The 16,906-nt window shown below is 41.1% G+C and overlaps 2 protein-coding genes across 2 annotated transcripts; one reads left to right on the forward strand and one right to left on the reverse strand.

Moving 5' to 3' along the window:
* Positions 1–266: 266 nt before the first annotated feature.
* Positions 267–3,306, forward strand: gamt (guanidinoacetate N-methyltransferase). The gene is made up of 6 exons (XM_085247295.1): positions 267–549; positions 1,826–1,971; positions 2,092–2,155; positions 2,279–2,346; positions 2,575–2,685; positions 3,151–3,306. The coding sequence occupies exons 1-6, from the start codon at positions 372–374 to the stop codon at positions 3,289–3,291; spliced, it is 708 nt and encodes a 235-aa protein (XP_085103421.1). The 5' UTR covers positions 267–371; the 3' UTR covers positions 3,292–3,306.
* A 5,078-nt stretch (positions 3,307–8,384) lies between these two features.
* On the reverse strand, positions 8,385–15,619 carry ndufs7 (NADH:ubiquinone oxidoreductase core subunit S7). Its single transcript, XM_085247241.1, has 8 exons — positions 15,519–15,619; positions 14,636–14,672; positions 12,362–12,433; positions 12,143–12,263; positions 10,945–11,124; positions 10,588–10,634; positions 9,444–9,532; positions 8,385–8,770 (listed from the first exon to the last, which is right to left on the reverse strand). The coding sequence occupies exons 1-8, from the start codon at positions 15,532–15,534 to the stop codon at positions 8,673–8,675; spliced, it is 660 nt and encodes a 219-aa protein (XP_085103367.1). The 5' UTR covers positions 15,535–15,619; the 3' UTR covers positions 8,385–8,672.
* Between the last annotated feature and the right edge of the window lie 1,287 nt (positions 15,620–16,906).

Consider the following 16,906-nt stretch of genomic DNA (forward strand, 5'->3'; position numbering starts at 1 on the left):
CCTGGAGGCCTGGAGTTGGACACCCCTACCTTGGTGGATCTTGATCAGCAGAAAAAGCTGTAAACGTTATAAGAAAAAAAAGAAGTCCAAAATATATGTCCTCATTTGCAGTTTCCAAAGCCGGTGGCCAAAGGGAGTCCCTGTTGGACCGATTCTGGCCCCCAGGCCTTAGGTTTATTTCCCAGTGAGTGAAACATCTTGTTGTCAGAGGATCTTGGGAGCTCTTGTGTGTGCGCACTCCAAACTCTCAAACTCCCGTCGAGTCAGCACTTTAACCCAGATATAAACCGCGACCTCCCGCCTTCCCCTCCTTCTGTGTGGAGACCCGGCCTGTCAAACCGTTCACCAGAGCCGAACTGCATCAAAACAAAATGACCACCTCTGCTCAGCCCATATTCTCAAAGGGAGAGGACTGCAAGGCCACCTGGCACGACGCTAGCGCGGGCTACAATGAAGCCGACACGCACCTGGAGATCATGGGAAAGCCTGTAATGGAGCGCTGGGAGACGCCGTATATGCACTCCCTGGCCACTGTTGCTGCCTCAAAAGGTAAAAGCGGTTACTTGTATGAAGTGGCTTGTCCTTTGTCGGACACTGTACTCTGCGTCATGCGGTTTGTCCGATAATGGAGTCAGAAGGCACCGTATGGAGTCGGCGCAGCAGGCACACACGTACTATTTGTACACACTTAGATGCCATCCAAAGGATACTATATGAAAACAAACTGTGGTCAGATGAATGAAAAATCATGACATCACGTGGGAGAAAACCAAACAGGGGGAAATGTATGTTGATATTATTTTTCAACTATACATACATGTTACTTAGTTTGAATGGAGTTTTCACACATATTAGAGCTTTTCTCTTCATTTACGGTTACTGATCTTGTGAGCACATGTGGCAGTGTGGTCAGTACTGGTGAGTACTACAACAGCTGTTACTTCACTCCAGGGACAGAGCCAAGAAATCAGTCTGGGGGGGTCATCCGCTTTTAGCTATATGTGAAAATAGACTGATCCACATGACCTCACAGACAACATGTGCACACAGCAGTCTGCAGAATTTTGCAAAATTGCACAACTTTCTCACACTTGAAAGTGTTATTATTTGTTTAGGTGATTCAAATTGTTCTTCTAATGAATGCATGCTTTAATCAGTGTGACTTCCATTGCACATTGCACAGCGTTGTTAGACTGGGGTTGTTTTACATTTACACTGTAACTTTACCACTTGTTTTACAAAATGACTTTACCTGTACGTGGAACAGTAGCGCTTCTTATGTTTTCACCTGTCAATACAAGTAAAAATCTTATTTTGCACAGCCCAGATACTTTTCATTCACTTTCACTAAGTTTTATTAATATTTTTTTAGATATTTTTACCTCATCTGCACACATTGTTCTGGGACTACACAAAAACGAATACATTGAAAAGTGTGAAAATAACACTCAGCTCCTCTGATAGATCTTCAAAAATACAAAAAAAAATCTCCTATGAAAGGGTCAGGCAATAACTAAAAGGCTTCAGCCCACATCTATTTATATTCCACTCTGAAAGGAAATTAAACCCTTTGGCCTTTCTGTTCAGCCACAAGTCTGAGTGTTATCATGAAAATCAACTTCAGTACTAGAATTATCACAGACGTGTCCTGTAAAGATACCACATGTAAGAAAAACGGTAATATGATAATGGCTTCCCCCTAACCTAGCTTAGCTGGAAAAGACATTTTGACAGCACATCTGTGCAGTTATGCAGAAATACTTTGACAGCCAAGTTGCTGAATCTTTAGCAACATCTTTTGTTTCTGTTTTGAATGTTTTGGTAGGCGGTCGGGTGCTGGAGATTGGTTTCGGCATGGCCATCGCTGCCACCAAACTCGAGTCTTTCCCCATTGAGGAGCACTGGATCATCGAGTGCAACGATGGAGTCTTTGGCCGCCTGGAGAACTGGGCAAAGGCTCAGCCACACAAGGTCAGTAGGTCTGATGAATCGATAGGACACTAAGACATCAGCTGATCTACCTGCATGCAGGACTAGCTTATAGTAAATTTTACTGTTCCTGGCCTTACATGCTGATTAATGTTGCTGCAGGTCGTCCCTCTGAAGGGCCTCTGGGAAAATGTTGTCCCCACTCTGCCAGATAACCACTTTGATGGTGAGACAGATGAAGCTTAAGCTGTTTTCATATTTAAGAGTTATATTTTGTTTTTGTTAAAGGATAAAAATGCATTAAAAAGTGTGATTGACCTGCTGCTAACACACTGTCCTCCTCTCTCAGGTATCCTGTATGACACATACCCTCTGTCAGAGGAGACGTGGCACACTCACCAGTTTGATTTCATCAAGGTAGGTAGTTGAACCTACCTGTGTGTACTTGTAAATACTTACAGTAAGTTACACACAAGGAATAAAGTAAAGAAAGTAGAACAATTTGAATGACCTATGTTTGAAGAGATCAGTTCATCTGTAGAGTGGAGAGGCCTTTGGTCATATAGCCTTGTATGCTTACACACAAGGAAGGGCTGAGGGTTTTTTGTTTTTTTTTGTTTTTTTGTGTGTGTGTGTCTTCTATAGGGTCATGCTCACAGGCTGCTGAAACCCGGTGGTGTCCTCACCTACTGCAACCTGACCTCCTGGGGCGAGCTGCTCAAGACTAAATACGACAACATTGAGAAAATGTTTGAGGTTGGTGCAGTTGCTAATAGACATACTGACATTTAATGAGATATAATTGCGTTGCCTATCAGTTTCTAATGCATTATATGCTTAAAACGAGCAGTGCAGAACCGGGAACGTTGTTGCTGTCAAAGTATCTGCAAGCGCTATGTTGCAAAAGGAGGACGAGCACATAAAAAAACAGATGCGTGTAATTTCAACACGATTTACAAATGATAAATTATTGATTCATAAAATGTGATTTTAATTTTAAATGCACATCAGCTGAAGATTGAACCGGTTGGTCCACTCATAAACACGTCTCAGGCCTGTGAGTCTAGGACTCGATTAATTCGTCAGTGTAGCACAGCACCTGGATTGGTTGAGGCAATCTCTGGAAGGTTAATGATAAACAGGAGCGTTCTTTAGAGGCCGATAACGCCGTGAGACGCCTCACGCTGACCGTCTCTCTCCCCTCCCGTTAATGATTTCCAGGAGACCCAGGTGCCTCATCTGGTCGAAGCAGGCTTCAAGAAGGAGAAGATTAGCACCACCACCATGGACATTGAACCACCCAGTGAATGCAAATACTATTCCTTCCGCAAGATGATCACTCCCACTGTTGTAAAAGAATAAAGTATAAAGACACCAGTGTAGCTTTTCTTTTTTTTTTTTTTTTTTTTTTTTTTTTTCTCTAACGTGCCTTTTCCTCTGACCTCTGCCATATATAATATATATATATTCAATAAACTCCATCCAACTCCACTCCTTTACACATCCTTGTAATTACTTTGTCATGAGTTTGTCTCCCTGGTTGGTTTTAATATAACATTTCAAACGACTTCTGGAGCACAGCGTCGTTTTTAGCTCCAGTTTTGGGGGTCTGCACAATCACCTAGCTACAAATATATTTCCGTAACAAACGTGATACAACGGCAGAGTTGCATTTACACCCCACTGAGACTCACCTGTTTCAGGTCTTTAATCACACAGCATCTCACACCATGCGTAGCCCAGTTTCAGACCAGCGAATATATCACTGCATGTTCAAAGACATGCTTTGTAATGAGTTTCACAAAAGTGTCCACCATGAAAAGTCTGTAAACTTATATTTATGTGAAATCTGTCTTTATAATGCCAAATCGGTGCAAAAGTTTCCAGTAGTATTTCAGAAGTTATACTGTATGTATGCACTCATTGGCCACTTTGTTAGGAACACCTGGTCACTTGCTCATTAAATGCTGATATCTAATCACTACTGACATGGCAGCTGCTCTGGTGCACTTAGACATATAGACATGGTCAAGACAACATGCTGAAGTTCAAACTGAGCATCAGAATGAGGGAGAAAGGTGACTGAACGTTTCAGAGTGTTTCAGGAACTGCTGAGATTTTCCCCACGCACCCATCTCTATGGTTGCCTTGTTGAAGTGAGCGCTCAAAGGAGAAAGGTCAGACTGCTTTGAGCTGATAGGAAGACAACAGTAAATCAAGTAACCATGAGTTACAAACTAAGATATGCAAGACCACCTCTGAGACTTTTGGATGGTAGGGTGAGACCCTGGCGTAAACGGTCCATGAAACCATGAATCCATCTTGCCTCGTATCCACAGTTCAGCCTGCTGGTGGTGTTTTGGTGTGAGGGGGATATGTTCTTGGCATGCTTTGGGCACCATAGTACCAACTTAGCATTGTTTAAACACAGCCTGCCTGAGTATTGTTGCTGACTGTGTCAGTTAGCACAGTGTACTAATCGTCTGATGGCTGCTTGCAGTAAGATAACACACCGTGTCACAAACTCAGATCATCTCAAACTGCTTTCTTGAACATAAGTTCACTGTAATCAAGTGGCTTCCACAGTCACCAGATCTCAATAAACAGAGCACCTTTGGGATGTGGTAGAACAGGAGATTCACCTGCAGCACCCGTGCGATGCTGGTTTGTCATTATGGACCAGAATCTCTGAGGGATGTTTCCAGGACCTTGTTTAATCTATGCCACGAAGAATAAAAGCAGTTCTGCAAGCAAAAAAGGAGTCCAACCAGACACTAACAACATGTAAGCAATAAAACGACCCGTTGTTGAATATCATGCATGTTCACAAGAAAAGGCAAAAAGACTGAAACAACGACAATCCCATAAAAATCACCTGCTTAAAAGTGACATATTTCTAGTAACTGCACGTGTTAACATCCGTCTACATAATGAAAGACAATTGTTTAAAACAAGGTATCAGCTGTCAAAAAGTTCATCGAGGTTACCACAGAGTACACTGCACACTATGTTTTCATTTATGGTCTCAGATAACTGTGCACGTTATCTGAACATGTGGAAATAAGTTACCACCTGGCGCAGACTCATTAATCATTAGACGGATGTGATGATGCAACACCAAGCGGCAGTCAGGTGGGAAACTACAGCAGCTGGCAGATCTGAATCAGGACTTGTATTTTTGCAAGTGTGCTCGTGTGCAAAATGAAGAAGCAAAAAAACCAGACCTTACACCCAAGAGGGCACAAACTACACATGAGGACTGAAACTTAAGTGATATATAAGAAATGAATCAGTGCACATGCACTAAAGTAAATCTGCTTATTATAGTTGCCAGTAGTTAAAGGGGAGCAAACAAATGCTAGTTACATGCATGCATTTGTGGTACAATGCTGTGCAAAAGTCTCGAGCCACCTCTTCTTTCTTTATATTTTGTTTGGAAAATGGGAAATATGTGCCATAGTCCAAAGGACATTCAAAGCTCTTCTCTGGATGTTAGCGGCTCGTAGTTCTGTTCTCTGTCAAGATGATCCAACAATGCTTCAGTAATGATGAGGTCCAGGCCAGGGTTAGGTTTAAGCCAATCCATGACTGATTGGGTTCTTCGTGCATTTTTCTATCCAGGCATGCTTTTATTGCATTGGCAGTGTGTTTGGGATCTTTGGCATGTTGAAAACTGAAGCTGTAGCTAATCAGATACTTTTCAGATGGTATTGCATTCAAAATAAAAATGGTTAAAACCCTGTCCAAACTAACCTCTCGCAGTGAGAAGGAATTGAACCAGATATTTGAAATGTACATTAATCACTCCATCAGCCGTGTTGACACTGATCTTCACTCTTGTGTAACTCGGCAGGTCTCAGCCTTTTCTCCCTTTTCCCTTCCTTAAAAACAGCTTCCTGACAGCCACCCTCCCACTGAGACCATTTCTGAAGAGACTTGATCGAACAGTAGCTGGATCAACTGAAGGTCCAGATGCATCCCTCAGCTCTTGTGTCAGGTCTTTTCTGGATTTTTTACCCCATTTCTTAAGAAGATGACTTTCAGATGCAGTTTTTTCGGCCCGTCACTTCTTTCATTTTCCACTCGTCCAGTTTCCTCAAAATATTCAAGTAAGTAAGTAAAACTTTATTTATATAGCACCTTTCAAGATAAAAATCACAAAGTGCTTCACAGAAGCTAAAACCTAAAAATCAAAATCAACCAAAAGCAAGTTTAAAAAGATGAGTTTTTAGCTGTTTTTTTAAAAGCGACCACTGAGTCCACAGATCTCAGGCTCAAGGGGAGAGAGTTCCACAATCTGGGGGCCACAGTTACAAAAGCTTTGTCGCCTTTTGTTTTCAGCCTCGTGTGTTGGACAGCAAGCAAGCCCTGGTCACATGACCTCAGGGACCTGCTGGGAATGTATGGATGTAAAAGTTCACTTATATATGTTGGTGCTTGTCCATGCAGAGCCCTGAAAGTCAAGGTCAAAACCTTAAACTGGATTCTGAATTTAACGGGGAGCCAGTGCAGCTGAATCAGCAGGGGTGTGACATGGGAAAACTTGGAGGACTTGGTCAGAAGCTTTGCAGCAGCGTTCTGAACAACTTGCAGACTCTCCAAAGAGGCTTTACATAAACAAGTAAACAAAGAATTACAATAGTCCAGACGAGATGAAGCAAATGCATGAATGACAATTTCTAATTCGGAGCGCGACACAATGGGACTCAGCTTAGCAATGTTTCTCAAGTGATAAAAACAGGAGCGAACCAGAGATTTTACATGGGCATCCAAAGTCAGAGCTGAGTCAATACTAACACCAAGGATCCTGATAGACGGTTCTGCAAATGTAGCAAGTGGACCCAAGTTTTTCCATAACAACATTTTTAGGAGCACAAACAAGAACTTCAGTCTTCTCCTCATTTAGTTGATGAAAGTTTCCAGCCATCCAACATCTAATGGAGTCTATGCATTTTTGCAAAATCTGTAGGATAGGTGTTTCAAGATTTAATAATAATAATAATACATTTTATTTATAGGCGCCTTTCAGACCCTCAAGGTCACCTTACAAAAACACAATTTAATTTAAAATCATTTCTTTGCTGTTTTGTTTAGACACAATGTGGGTTCATCCCTCGAGTTAGGTGCCTTTTTTATGTTTGAATGATTCATAGGTCAGTGTTAAGAGGCTTAATCGATAACAAAAAACATTCCTCAAAAGAGTTGTCTACAAGGAGATGAAGAGATGAATAAAAAAGCCAAAGTCCAAAGAAAATCTTTAAAAGACCTTTGGAAACCTTTAGAGAGCTATTGCTCAAGACCACTTTAAAAATGACAAAAAGTCTGGCTCCCTGGCAGCAAAATAAGTAACCTGCTCAAGAGCTTTACACATGATCACCCCCTGTAATATATCAAGGCTAGTATAGCAATTCAACTGTTGAGGATATTTATTTCAGAGCTTCCTGAAATTTTAGTTTTGTTTTGTGCTGCTGTAACTGTTGATGACTTAATAACTAAATATCAGATGAACCCGTGGACTACAACGTGTTTCAGCTCAGTGAGACTAAACAACACAACCTGCAGAAATGTTTTTAAATGGTTGAGCATCCTGCTGCCTTTTATTGAGCTTCATTATTTTGGTATACGTTATATAGATACACACACACAAAAAAAAAAAACACTGCTCATAAACATGTAACCTGTTTTATTTTACTTTTGTGGAATTGAAACAATCAGATTAACGGAAGAACATAAAACAAAGATCCTGAAGTCACAGTAAAGAATGTCTGCATACTTGTGTTTTGATTGCACAGTGGTAGAGCGGTCTCAACAACCAGGTTGTTGGGTTTCCTCCCAGAGTTTAAAAACATGCATTTCAGGTTATATTGTGACTCACACTTGGCTGTCATGGCTGCACGGTAGATAACCATAAAGTGAATTTATGTTTGAATTTTTAGGAAAAAATTTAGGACACCTATGATAGGCAATTTTCACCCACGTAATTCTCTTTGTTTTAGCTTTAGAGCCATTTTATAGGTTACCTTTCTTCAGTTTATGAGATGTTGTAGAGGCAAAATAAAATAAGAGTAATTCAGCTAGACATGTATTTTAATATATACATTAAAATATTTAATGCACATAAGGGTTAAAAGGGTTATAAGGGTTCAAATATACCTGATATTAGTGATAGTGTTACAAACCTGCAAATTAGTGCTCTAGCGTTAATGTCAGCCTATTCCATTTTAGCAGTACATGCAAACATACACTAACCTTTTTACTCCTTTGTGTGTGTTTTAAAAGACCAAACTCAGAGCGAAACAATCAGCACACAATAAAAGTGCATTTTGATTCCAACCACTGCAGAACGTCCACAAACACCAGTGAAGGTCAGGGCTGGCGATCACAGGAGCCCCCTGGTGGCCGAGACTCGGCTCTGGCGTTCACAGCATCAGAAATGACAACAGCTGGCATGGGACTTCACGTAAGCTCAGTTTATTGAAAATAACACTTAAGATTCTGAAATATGCCACTCATATTCTATTTTCATGAATGACTGATGAGATATATAGTTTTTCTGATGGCTACTTGAAGACATGAATTCAATTTAAAGCTGTAATTTAAATACACAGCGTGTGCCGTCTGTAAATTACAACAAAGACTTTAATGAAGTTCGTTCCTGCAGCTCTACATTGAGGAGGAGCAGCGCTCCAAATGCAACCAGAATACAGTGTTTACAAACAGACGCACACACATATACAGATTGTTCACTTCCTGTACCAGATCTTTAATTTCTTCTCACGCTTGATTTTCTTCTGCAGCTGTAAAGTCCCGTAGAGAAGAGCCTCTGCAGTGGGCGGGCAACCTGCAAGGCAAAGGTACTGATAATGCATATTTCAACAGAAACACGAGGCCACATTACTGCACAATGACATTAGCACTGCGCAGTCATCTCCTATTTAAAACAATCAAACATCTATATTTGATTACTGCTGATGACACAATTACTAGTTTTCATACTGCAGCTACAGATCAAGTACGAGTGCTTCTCTCCCCTTCCCCAGCCAGCAGACTCCAGGCTGCCGTGTTTATAAATTATTACTATGAAAAAGATGTTGATCTGGACTAGTGTGGATGGGGAACACAAGACCACAGACTGAACACACCAACAAATGTGAGAACAACATCTCTTTGCAAAATCTTAATCTATCATTCAGCAGCAGAAGCACGAGTGAGGTCAGCCACTGGAGGCCTACAGGCGTTTTCATAAAGGTTGACTTGGTTTATTGGCTCAAATCTAACTGATTGCCAGTTCAGCTCCACTCCAGCAGAAAATATATGAAGATGGAAAAGGTCACAGATTGAAGAGGCTTGCAATATGGTAGCAGAAACCCTTAATTTGGTAATTCTTAATAACCAGACTACAGAAATGGCAATCCACAAATATCTCTCCACTAACTGGGTGTCTAGACTACATTTTCCACTTTCATTAATAAGAAAATGTGCAAATTTTATCCTTTCTCTGTAATAAACTCTACCTGGAACATAAATGTCCACCGGTACAATTCGGTCACAGCCTCTGACGACAGCGTAAGAATAGTGGTAGTAGCCTCCTCCGTTAGCACAGCTGGAAAAGAAAAGAAAAAAATCCAATCAGCTCTCTTTAAACGTTACACCACAGCAGCAACATTTCACGTCAACGTCACAGCAGTAATAAAGACACTGCCGAGTTTCACGTTCAGCCAAATTATGGGTTCCTAATGACACAGATGTGTTGTGTCCTAAAACCCAGCGTTGCTTTGATTGTGCTCGACCTTTTCCTCTGCAATCTCTGATTGTGTGATTGGCTGAGCCTCAGAATGCAGCTCAGTCTGCTTCCCAGCTGCTGTCTGAACACTGAGTGGAGACAAGCCCACTCCAGCTTTTCCACCACACTCATGTTTGCTTTATTTACATAAATCATCTCTCTCCTTTGATTATAGCGATAATCCTGTTGTTGTAATTAGTGTTTGTACTTACACGAAGTACTCATTTCACTACCTGGGACAGGCTTAGTTTTACCTGGTTGACAAAGTGTTGTTAGGTGGTTAATTTTATTTCTTTTCAATCACTTCTTCAGTTCTTTAGTGCTTTGTTAGTCTTTTGACTTCCTTTACTCTGATTTTGCTGCACCTTTTTTGCCTCTTTCTTTGCAATTAAAATAAAACCTCTGCTAAGACAGCTGCTTTTATGCTTCTTCTCTCATTCCTAGCAGAGCTGATCATTAAAAAGCTCATTGTGATGATCCGAAGATGTCGGGATCCTCAAATCTTTTTTCCCCCCACCCACCTCAGCCTGCTAGTGTTGCAGTGAGGGTCTGACTCTACGACATCACAATTTAAGAGTGTGCAAGAGTAAAAATTACAAACGTGCCAGATTATTTGTCTTTGTAAGACTGAAAAGATGGGTGCACACACCAGCTTCTAAACATCGTTTATCGTTAAATCAAAAGTGAATAAATTGCAACTCAAAATTTCATAGGTTGGAACGAGCAGCTTCAGCACTTTGATCCTGTCTCTTTATCACAGAAGCCTAATATTTCTTTAACTGCCCCCCCACCAAAAAAAAAAAAAAAAAAAAAAAAGGAACGACTTGATCAGTGGTTGGAATAAAAAGATTAGAGGAGATCTCTTCAGGACTTACCTTCCCATGGAAATGACATATCTGGGCTCAGGCATCTGGTCATACACCTGTTGGGAAGAAGAAGCGGTTCAGACACTCTTATATAATGTCTAACTAAGTCTAATCTGTAGATTCAGCTGGAGGCGGCTTCATGCCAGTCACTCAATCCACCGGCAGGCTGCTCATAATCCAGCCAGCGTTTGCTCAGCTATCCTGCAGACAGACAGCACTGACTATGTCTACAAGCTGTGAGTGAAAACACATTTTTTGTTTCTCCTTCAATTCCCAAACCCAAGTCAAACCTCACACTTCAGCTAAACAGTTAAACTGCAGTTAGGTGAAAGTGATGATGATGATTAGTGGAGGCCCTTTTCTCACCTTGCGCAGGGCTGGAGCCATCTTATTGGTCAACGTTCCTGCCACGATCATGACATCTGCCTGCCGGGGACTGGCTCTGAATACGACTCCAAAACGGTCCATGTCGTAACGGGGAGCCGCCATGTGCATCATTTCCACCGCACAGCAAGCCAGGCCAAAGGTCATGGGCCACAGAGAGCTCTGAGGAGGAAACAGCAGTTATCGTTTGTGCAGTTTCTGGGCAATAGGCCGCAACGTTCACAGGGTTATCAAGTTTTTGAGGACGTTTACTGTCTCAATCTGTACTTAGCTCTGTATGTGCATTATGTTAACGTGACAGCAACAAGTCTGCAAGTTACTTTTGGCCCTTTAACCCCCATAGTCACGCTGTAGTGTCTAAATCACGTAACTGATTTAAGATGAAATAGCAGCAAGATGCAGCCTCGCTGAGTCTCTGTTTCAACTCGTTTTGAAAGCCTGGACTTCAAACTGTATACTAGTTTTTAAACTCTGTTGATAAGCCAGAAAAAAAACAACAGAGTTATGATAAACAACTTGCACCATACTTTCTCCTGAATACTGTTGTAACAGATGTTGCATCAAGAAAAAAGGACAGCCCTCGAACAAAGGCAAAAGACAAAAAAAAAAAAAGGACACCCCCTTTCCTATTGGTGGGAAAATGCACCACATCAACCAAACTAAATTATATGACAACACGTGGCATTCGGTTGCTTAGAAAGAGGGGAAAGTTTGGGGAGTGACGGCAGAAAGCAAGAGCAATATTGATAGTGAGTTTTGAGTGTGTTTGGAGTGAATGGTTAGTGTGTAGTATTCTAGTCATTTGTTTGATTTTGTGTGGCAAAACAATAAGGTCACTGAAAATAAGAAAATAACTGAACAGAGAAAACCGAGGTTGTACTGAGACGAATGATATCAAACAAGACAAGCTCAATAGTTTTTAAAGGTGAAATATAAACAGAAAATCAGAAGTAGTCGACCCCAGGGGGTTAAGATCCATAATACCCCAGTTACAGTGTCACATTTACAACGTTCTTCAGCTGATGGTGGGGTCACATCACATGCTGACAGAGAACTTGGTTTTATTTCTAGATGTGTACTTTATATCAGACTGCTTTGTTCTCCATTTGGCATGTAATGAAAACACAGCGCACATACTCATGAGCATGTTAACACAGCTCACGGTTTCTCATCTACTCACCCTGCGAGCCCAGTTAACCAGGTCGTCCAGCTTGGTGATCACATACTCGCCCTTGCTGCTGGCTGCAGACGTCGGTTTGGCTGCAGCCACCGCCGTGCTTTTCTCTCTAGCCGGCACCACGCTGCAGCAGCAGGAGGAGGGAATGAGAGAGAGTAGAGTTTTACCATGCGCATTAGTTTGAATGTATCTGTTACCACAGAATCTCTCTCATAAACTCACCTTGTGCTGTTGTTATCATTTTTAGCAGTGCTGTGCAGGCTCTTGTGCTGAAGAGCAAAAACTGAAATGGGCCTGCGGGGACAGAAGTAACAGTTAGACATAGCGGGATGTTAAATGTTAAAGCCACTCCTAACAATAAAATAATGCACCACAAAAGCTCTCAGCTTCACAAAAAGACAACATTTGAAATGCTATCATCATTTGATGGTACCGGGTGACGGACAGATGGGGGGGATTTCTTTGAGGGCGATGCGATGGCAATTTTGCCTGAGCCTTCAAAACCTGGTGGTGCTTTAAAGGATTAACTCGCAGGCTGGCTGCTGCTTGCCAGTGTGGAGGAATAAAACCTAACAGCAAATGTTTCAGTCTTTGTTTTTTTCTGGAGGTTGCTTCATCTTGTTATTTTCTCCAATAACAAATTCAGAACGTTGAGAAGTAAAATCGGGTCTACTCCAGGCACGCGCAGAGGGGGGGGGGGCTAGAGGGGCTTGAGCACCCGCCCCTTTCCTGATGGGTGCCCAAAGTGCCCTTTTGTTGAGGCAACTAAAATTTTATTTATTTATTTTTAATGTGTGTGTGCGTGCGGACTCCTGTCTGTGCCCCTCAACAATAATATTTAACTATTAATCACAGTTTTGCTAAATACGTAAAAGGATCTGGCTTGCATCAGTCACATGATCACATTTAACCAATGATCGCCCTTGACGGCAGAACGCGCTGGTTATGAGCCGGGAACGAGCTCATAAAGAACACGCGCATTTTTTGTTGTCCGGAGCTGTAGGAGAAACACAAGTTTACTCAGAGACACAGACTGATGCAACAAAACCAGTAAGTAGGTGTACAGCGTACACTGTAGTGTGTAGCACCCAGGAGTATTAGCTTATTACGTACACGTTGGTAAGCTGTCTTGTTGCAACTGACGAACTGAAACAAACGAGCGTGCTGTGTGTGCAACAGCGCGACAAACATTACCTGTCCTTTTATTAACTGCACAAGTAGTGCTGGTCATAGCTGCTGGCTACCTGTGTAAGGCTGTCATGGGTCTGTAGCTCTGTCACCGTTTTAGGGAACATATTTAGTTTTAAAGTAAGTTTCCGGGCTTTTCCTGCCTTTCTGGAGGGATTATATTTCACTAAAAAACGATCTAATATGCATGTCCACATAATTATGCATTATTATAATTATAATATATTAAAAAACACACGCTGTATTTTAAAGAACATACATTAAGAAGCAGATTATATTAGATTTATATTTTAAATAAGACAAAATTTGGATTTTACAGCAGTAAAATTATTGTATCTTTACAGTTTAAAAATGTAATAAGCTTTGCCCCTGCACAGAGTGGATAGTGAAACAAATGGAATCGTCATAAATACATTACTTCATATTTATTACTTCCCCCTCCTCATTGCTTTATTATTGTAGCTCTAGTAATAAATAATAATGTAAGGATGCCCATAGTATATACAGTATTCTGAAGAAGGTCTAAAATGTCACTGTGTGTGCGTGCATGTGTGTGTTTTATGTATATGGATTATTTTAAATTATTACTCATGATATAACATTGTCCAGACATGCCTGGTAAGGACATGAGGAGGAAACAGCAGGAGCTGTGTGAGGCTACTAAAGGCAGTGCTATAACATTTTTCTGTCATCATTTTATTATAGATTAAGTGCAAGAGTTGTTAGGTGTGGATAATTAAATTATAGTTTATTGCAATAGCAAGTTGTGCCTTGTTCTCAGATAGACAGCAAGTGGAGAGTGATATATGAAATGATGGGATGGAAGGAAGAAGAGAAGCAAAGAGTGATTCACAGGCAGAGCCTAAATTATTTCTCACAGTTTTTTCGTTGCCTTATGGTTCCAAGTGCTGTCACCAATCTTTGCATTTTGTTATTATCTCATGACACTTGTTTAATCAGCTACCATCTCTCCTATGGACTTTTTAATGTCTACAGTCTCAGATCAACACAGCCCTGCCCTCCCATATTAGATTCTTGATGAATGTGTGTTGTTATTCAGCCTGGTTCAATGTGCCCCTTTTTAACTTTGAGCACCCGCCCCTTTAAACCTCTCTGCACAGCCCTGGTCTACTCTATATGTGTGACTACCTTTTGTTATTTGTTTTTAAGATGACCGCATACAGAATGCATTTGTACACAAGTATAAAGAGAACCTCTTATGAAGTGTGATGCTGTAACAGCTGTAAGCAGGACAAGGCCAGATTAGCATCGGTTTCAATACAAGGAACCAGATTAGAAGGTTCTTACCTTGTTGAAAAAGAGCCAAATATGGCCAGGCGAGGTGCTGCAAAATAAATACAGAACGCATTATTACACAAGGTGAAGAAACTTTAACAACTAGAGAGAGTGCAAGAGCTAGAGGTGTATAAATGGGGCCTTTGCTCAAACTATGCAAAGAAGGATTTTTGCAAGCTATAGGAGCAGCACCATGTCTGCACACGAAAAACACTTTCTCTGCATGCCAAACTACACTGCAACATCTGTTCACTTAAAGTAATGTCAGCACCCAGCTGTTGACAATCCACCAGAAACAAAGTGTAACACTTAAAAGTTATTATAACTTTCTGGTTTCGGGGGGGGGGATCTAGGAATAGAAATGTATTAGTTTTCTTGCTGTCTGTAACATATCAAATCAAAGCCGAAAAGTAGTAAATTTCTGCCTCTTTTCAAAAAGTCTTTAACTTGTGCTTCTCAAGCTGTGGTGATCGCAAACTCGGGTGACAATCCTAAAATTGTAAAGTTTTTACACCAAGTTTGGTTCCATGATCAGCACTTCGAACCTGTCGTCTTGCACTGGGAGGCACCAGCTTTAATCCAGTATGGAAGCAGTCGTTAGTAAACTAAAATAACAGCAGTCTGGGTGGTTTAAACACGACATTTGTCAAAGCCTGTTTTAATACCTGTTTAATGTGACTGCTGCACGCTAACATGGCTAGCCGTTATGCTAACACAGACAGAGCAAGGTCAGCGGCGCTTTCCTTAAAAGTTACAAACCGGCCGTCAAACGCAGCCAAGTCGCTGTGCAGTTCACTCCCCTGGGCTCATTTTTAAAATACTCAGAGCAGCATGAGTATAAAAAGACACCAACGACTACAGAAAAGCGTGTAGTTTCAGTCAAAACATCACTCACCTACCAACGCCGCCATCTTTGGAGGTTCTGGTTACGTCAAACGGGCTCTTGTCGTGTCAGAGCGCGAGCTGCTGAGGGCGCTACTGCTACATATTCGAGCTGCGCACTTTAAACCAGCTCAAATCCTCAGAGAATCATAATCAAAAACCAAAATAACAGACAAACAATAATCCCTAAAAGTACTAATACAATACTGGGGGAACATTTTTGGACTTTGACTTTTAGAAATACTGAATTTTCGTGTCTAGATGTCTATATATTATTAAATAGACTGATCACAGTTATTGAGTCTTTAGGTAGCTGTTTGGCGCCTCCAGTGGAGGCACATTGCTACTGACAGACTTGAACGTCTCCAAGGATGATTTATGACTGTGGTTTCTCATGTATATGTGTATGTATGCATTTGTAAAAACCTCTGCGATGCTAAAGAGTATCCACAGATACTGTCACCGTGACACATTCAGACTGAGGTTAACTCACTGAGCCTCACACGTTTTCTGAAATGCCCCACATTTGATGCAGGATTGGAGCCACAGTGGCTCCATGTCCCATCACTGGGGCCCACCCCACAGTTTGAGGTGCAACTTAAGTTTCTGTGCAGAGGAAACAAAAAGTAAACCGTTTGAGGGACATAATTTATGTCATTAGTCAATAAAACATTTCCATTTTATTTAATTTATTTATTATTTTATCTATTTTTTAGAGCAAAACCACACAACACATTTCTGTTTCATTACTGGCCAACTACACTGTACTTCAGAAATCGTGAAAAACACCAGTGGGGTTGTGGCTACTCTTACTTTGGAGATTATTAGAGTGCATTAACAGAGCTTTGACTTTCACTTACATGTCAGGTAATCAGAGCAGCAGCAGGAACAGCCTGGCTCTACTGGTTGAGCTGCATTCAGGAGCATGTTGTCATAACAAATACATTTATTAAATCAAATTTATCACACTCGAATAACGCTGTCATGTTACCAGGGCTGATTTATATCTGCTGCACTAACACATATGATTGTGTGTGTGCTTGATCATATTTAAAATATGTCCGTGTTGACTCTTTTTTTTATTACTTTACGATCACAGATGAAGTTGAACTTATTGTCTCCATTCATGTGAGTGTTGCACCATGAAAACAGAGCACAGCCACGCCAAAGGTTCGCACCAGCATGAGAGCACATGCTGGTGAAATAACACTGCAGGAGCGCCTGACTTATTATTGGAGCTGCTCAACGGCTGAAAGCAGCAGTCTGTGGTTTCAGTTTGATAGCAGAGAGCGAGAGGTCCTGCATGGTCTAACCTGTGTTTCATTAATCTCCTGATCCATCTCTGTAAACAGATTTAAATGTCTAAAAGTGTTTAAATGGTTAATATTCTGTTCATTTGCT

Source organism: Mchenga conophoros, linkage group LG15 (assembly GCF_057382185.1).
Source record: "Mchenga conophoros isolate Kocher_MC1m ecotype Shallow Benthic linkage group LG15, M_conophoros_male_GT1.1, whole genome shotgun sequence".
Taxonomy (NCBI): domain Eukaryota; kingdom Metazoa; phylum Chordata; class Actinopteri; order Cichliformes; family Cichlidae; genus Mchenga; species Mchenga conophoros.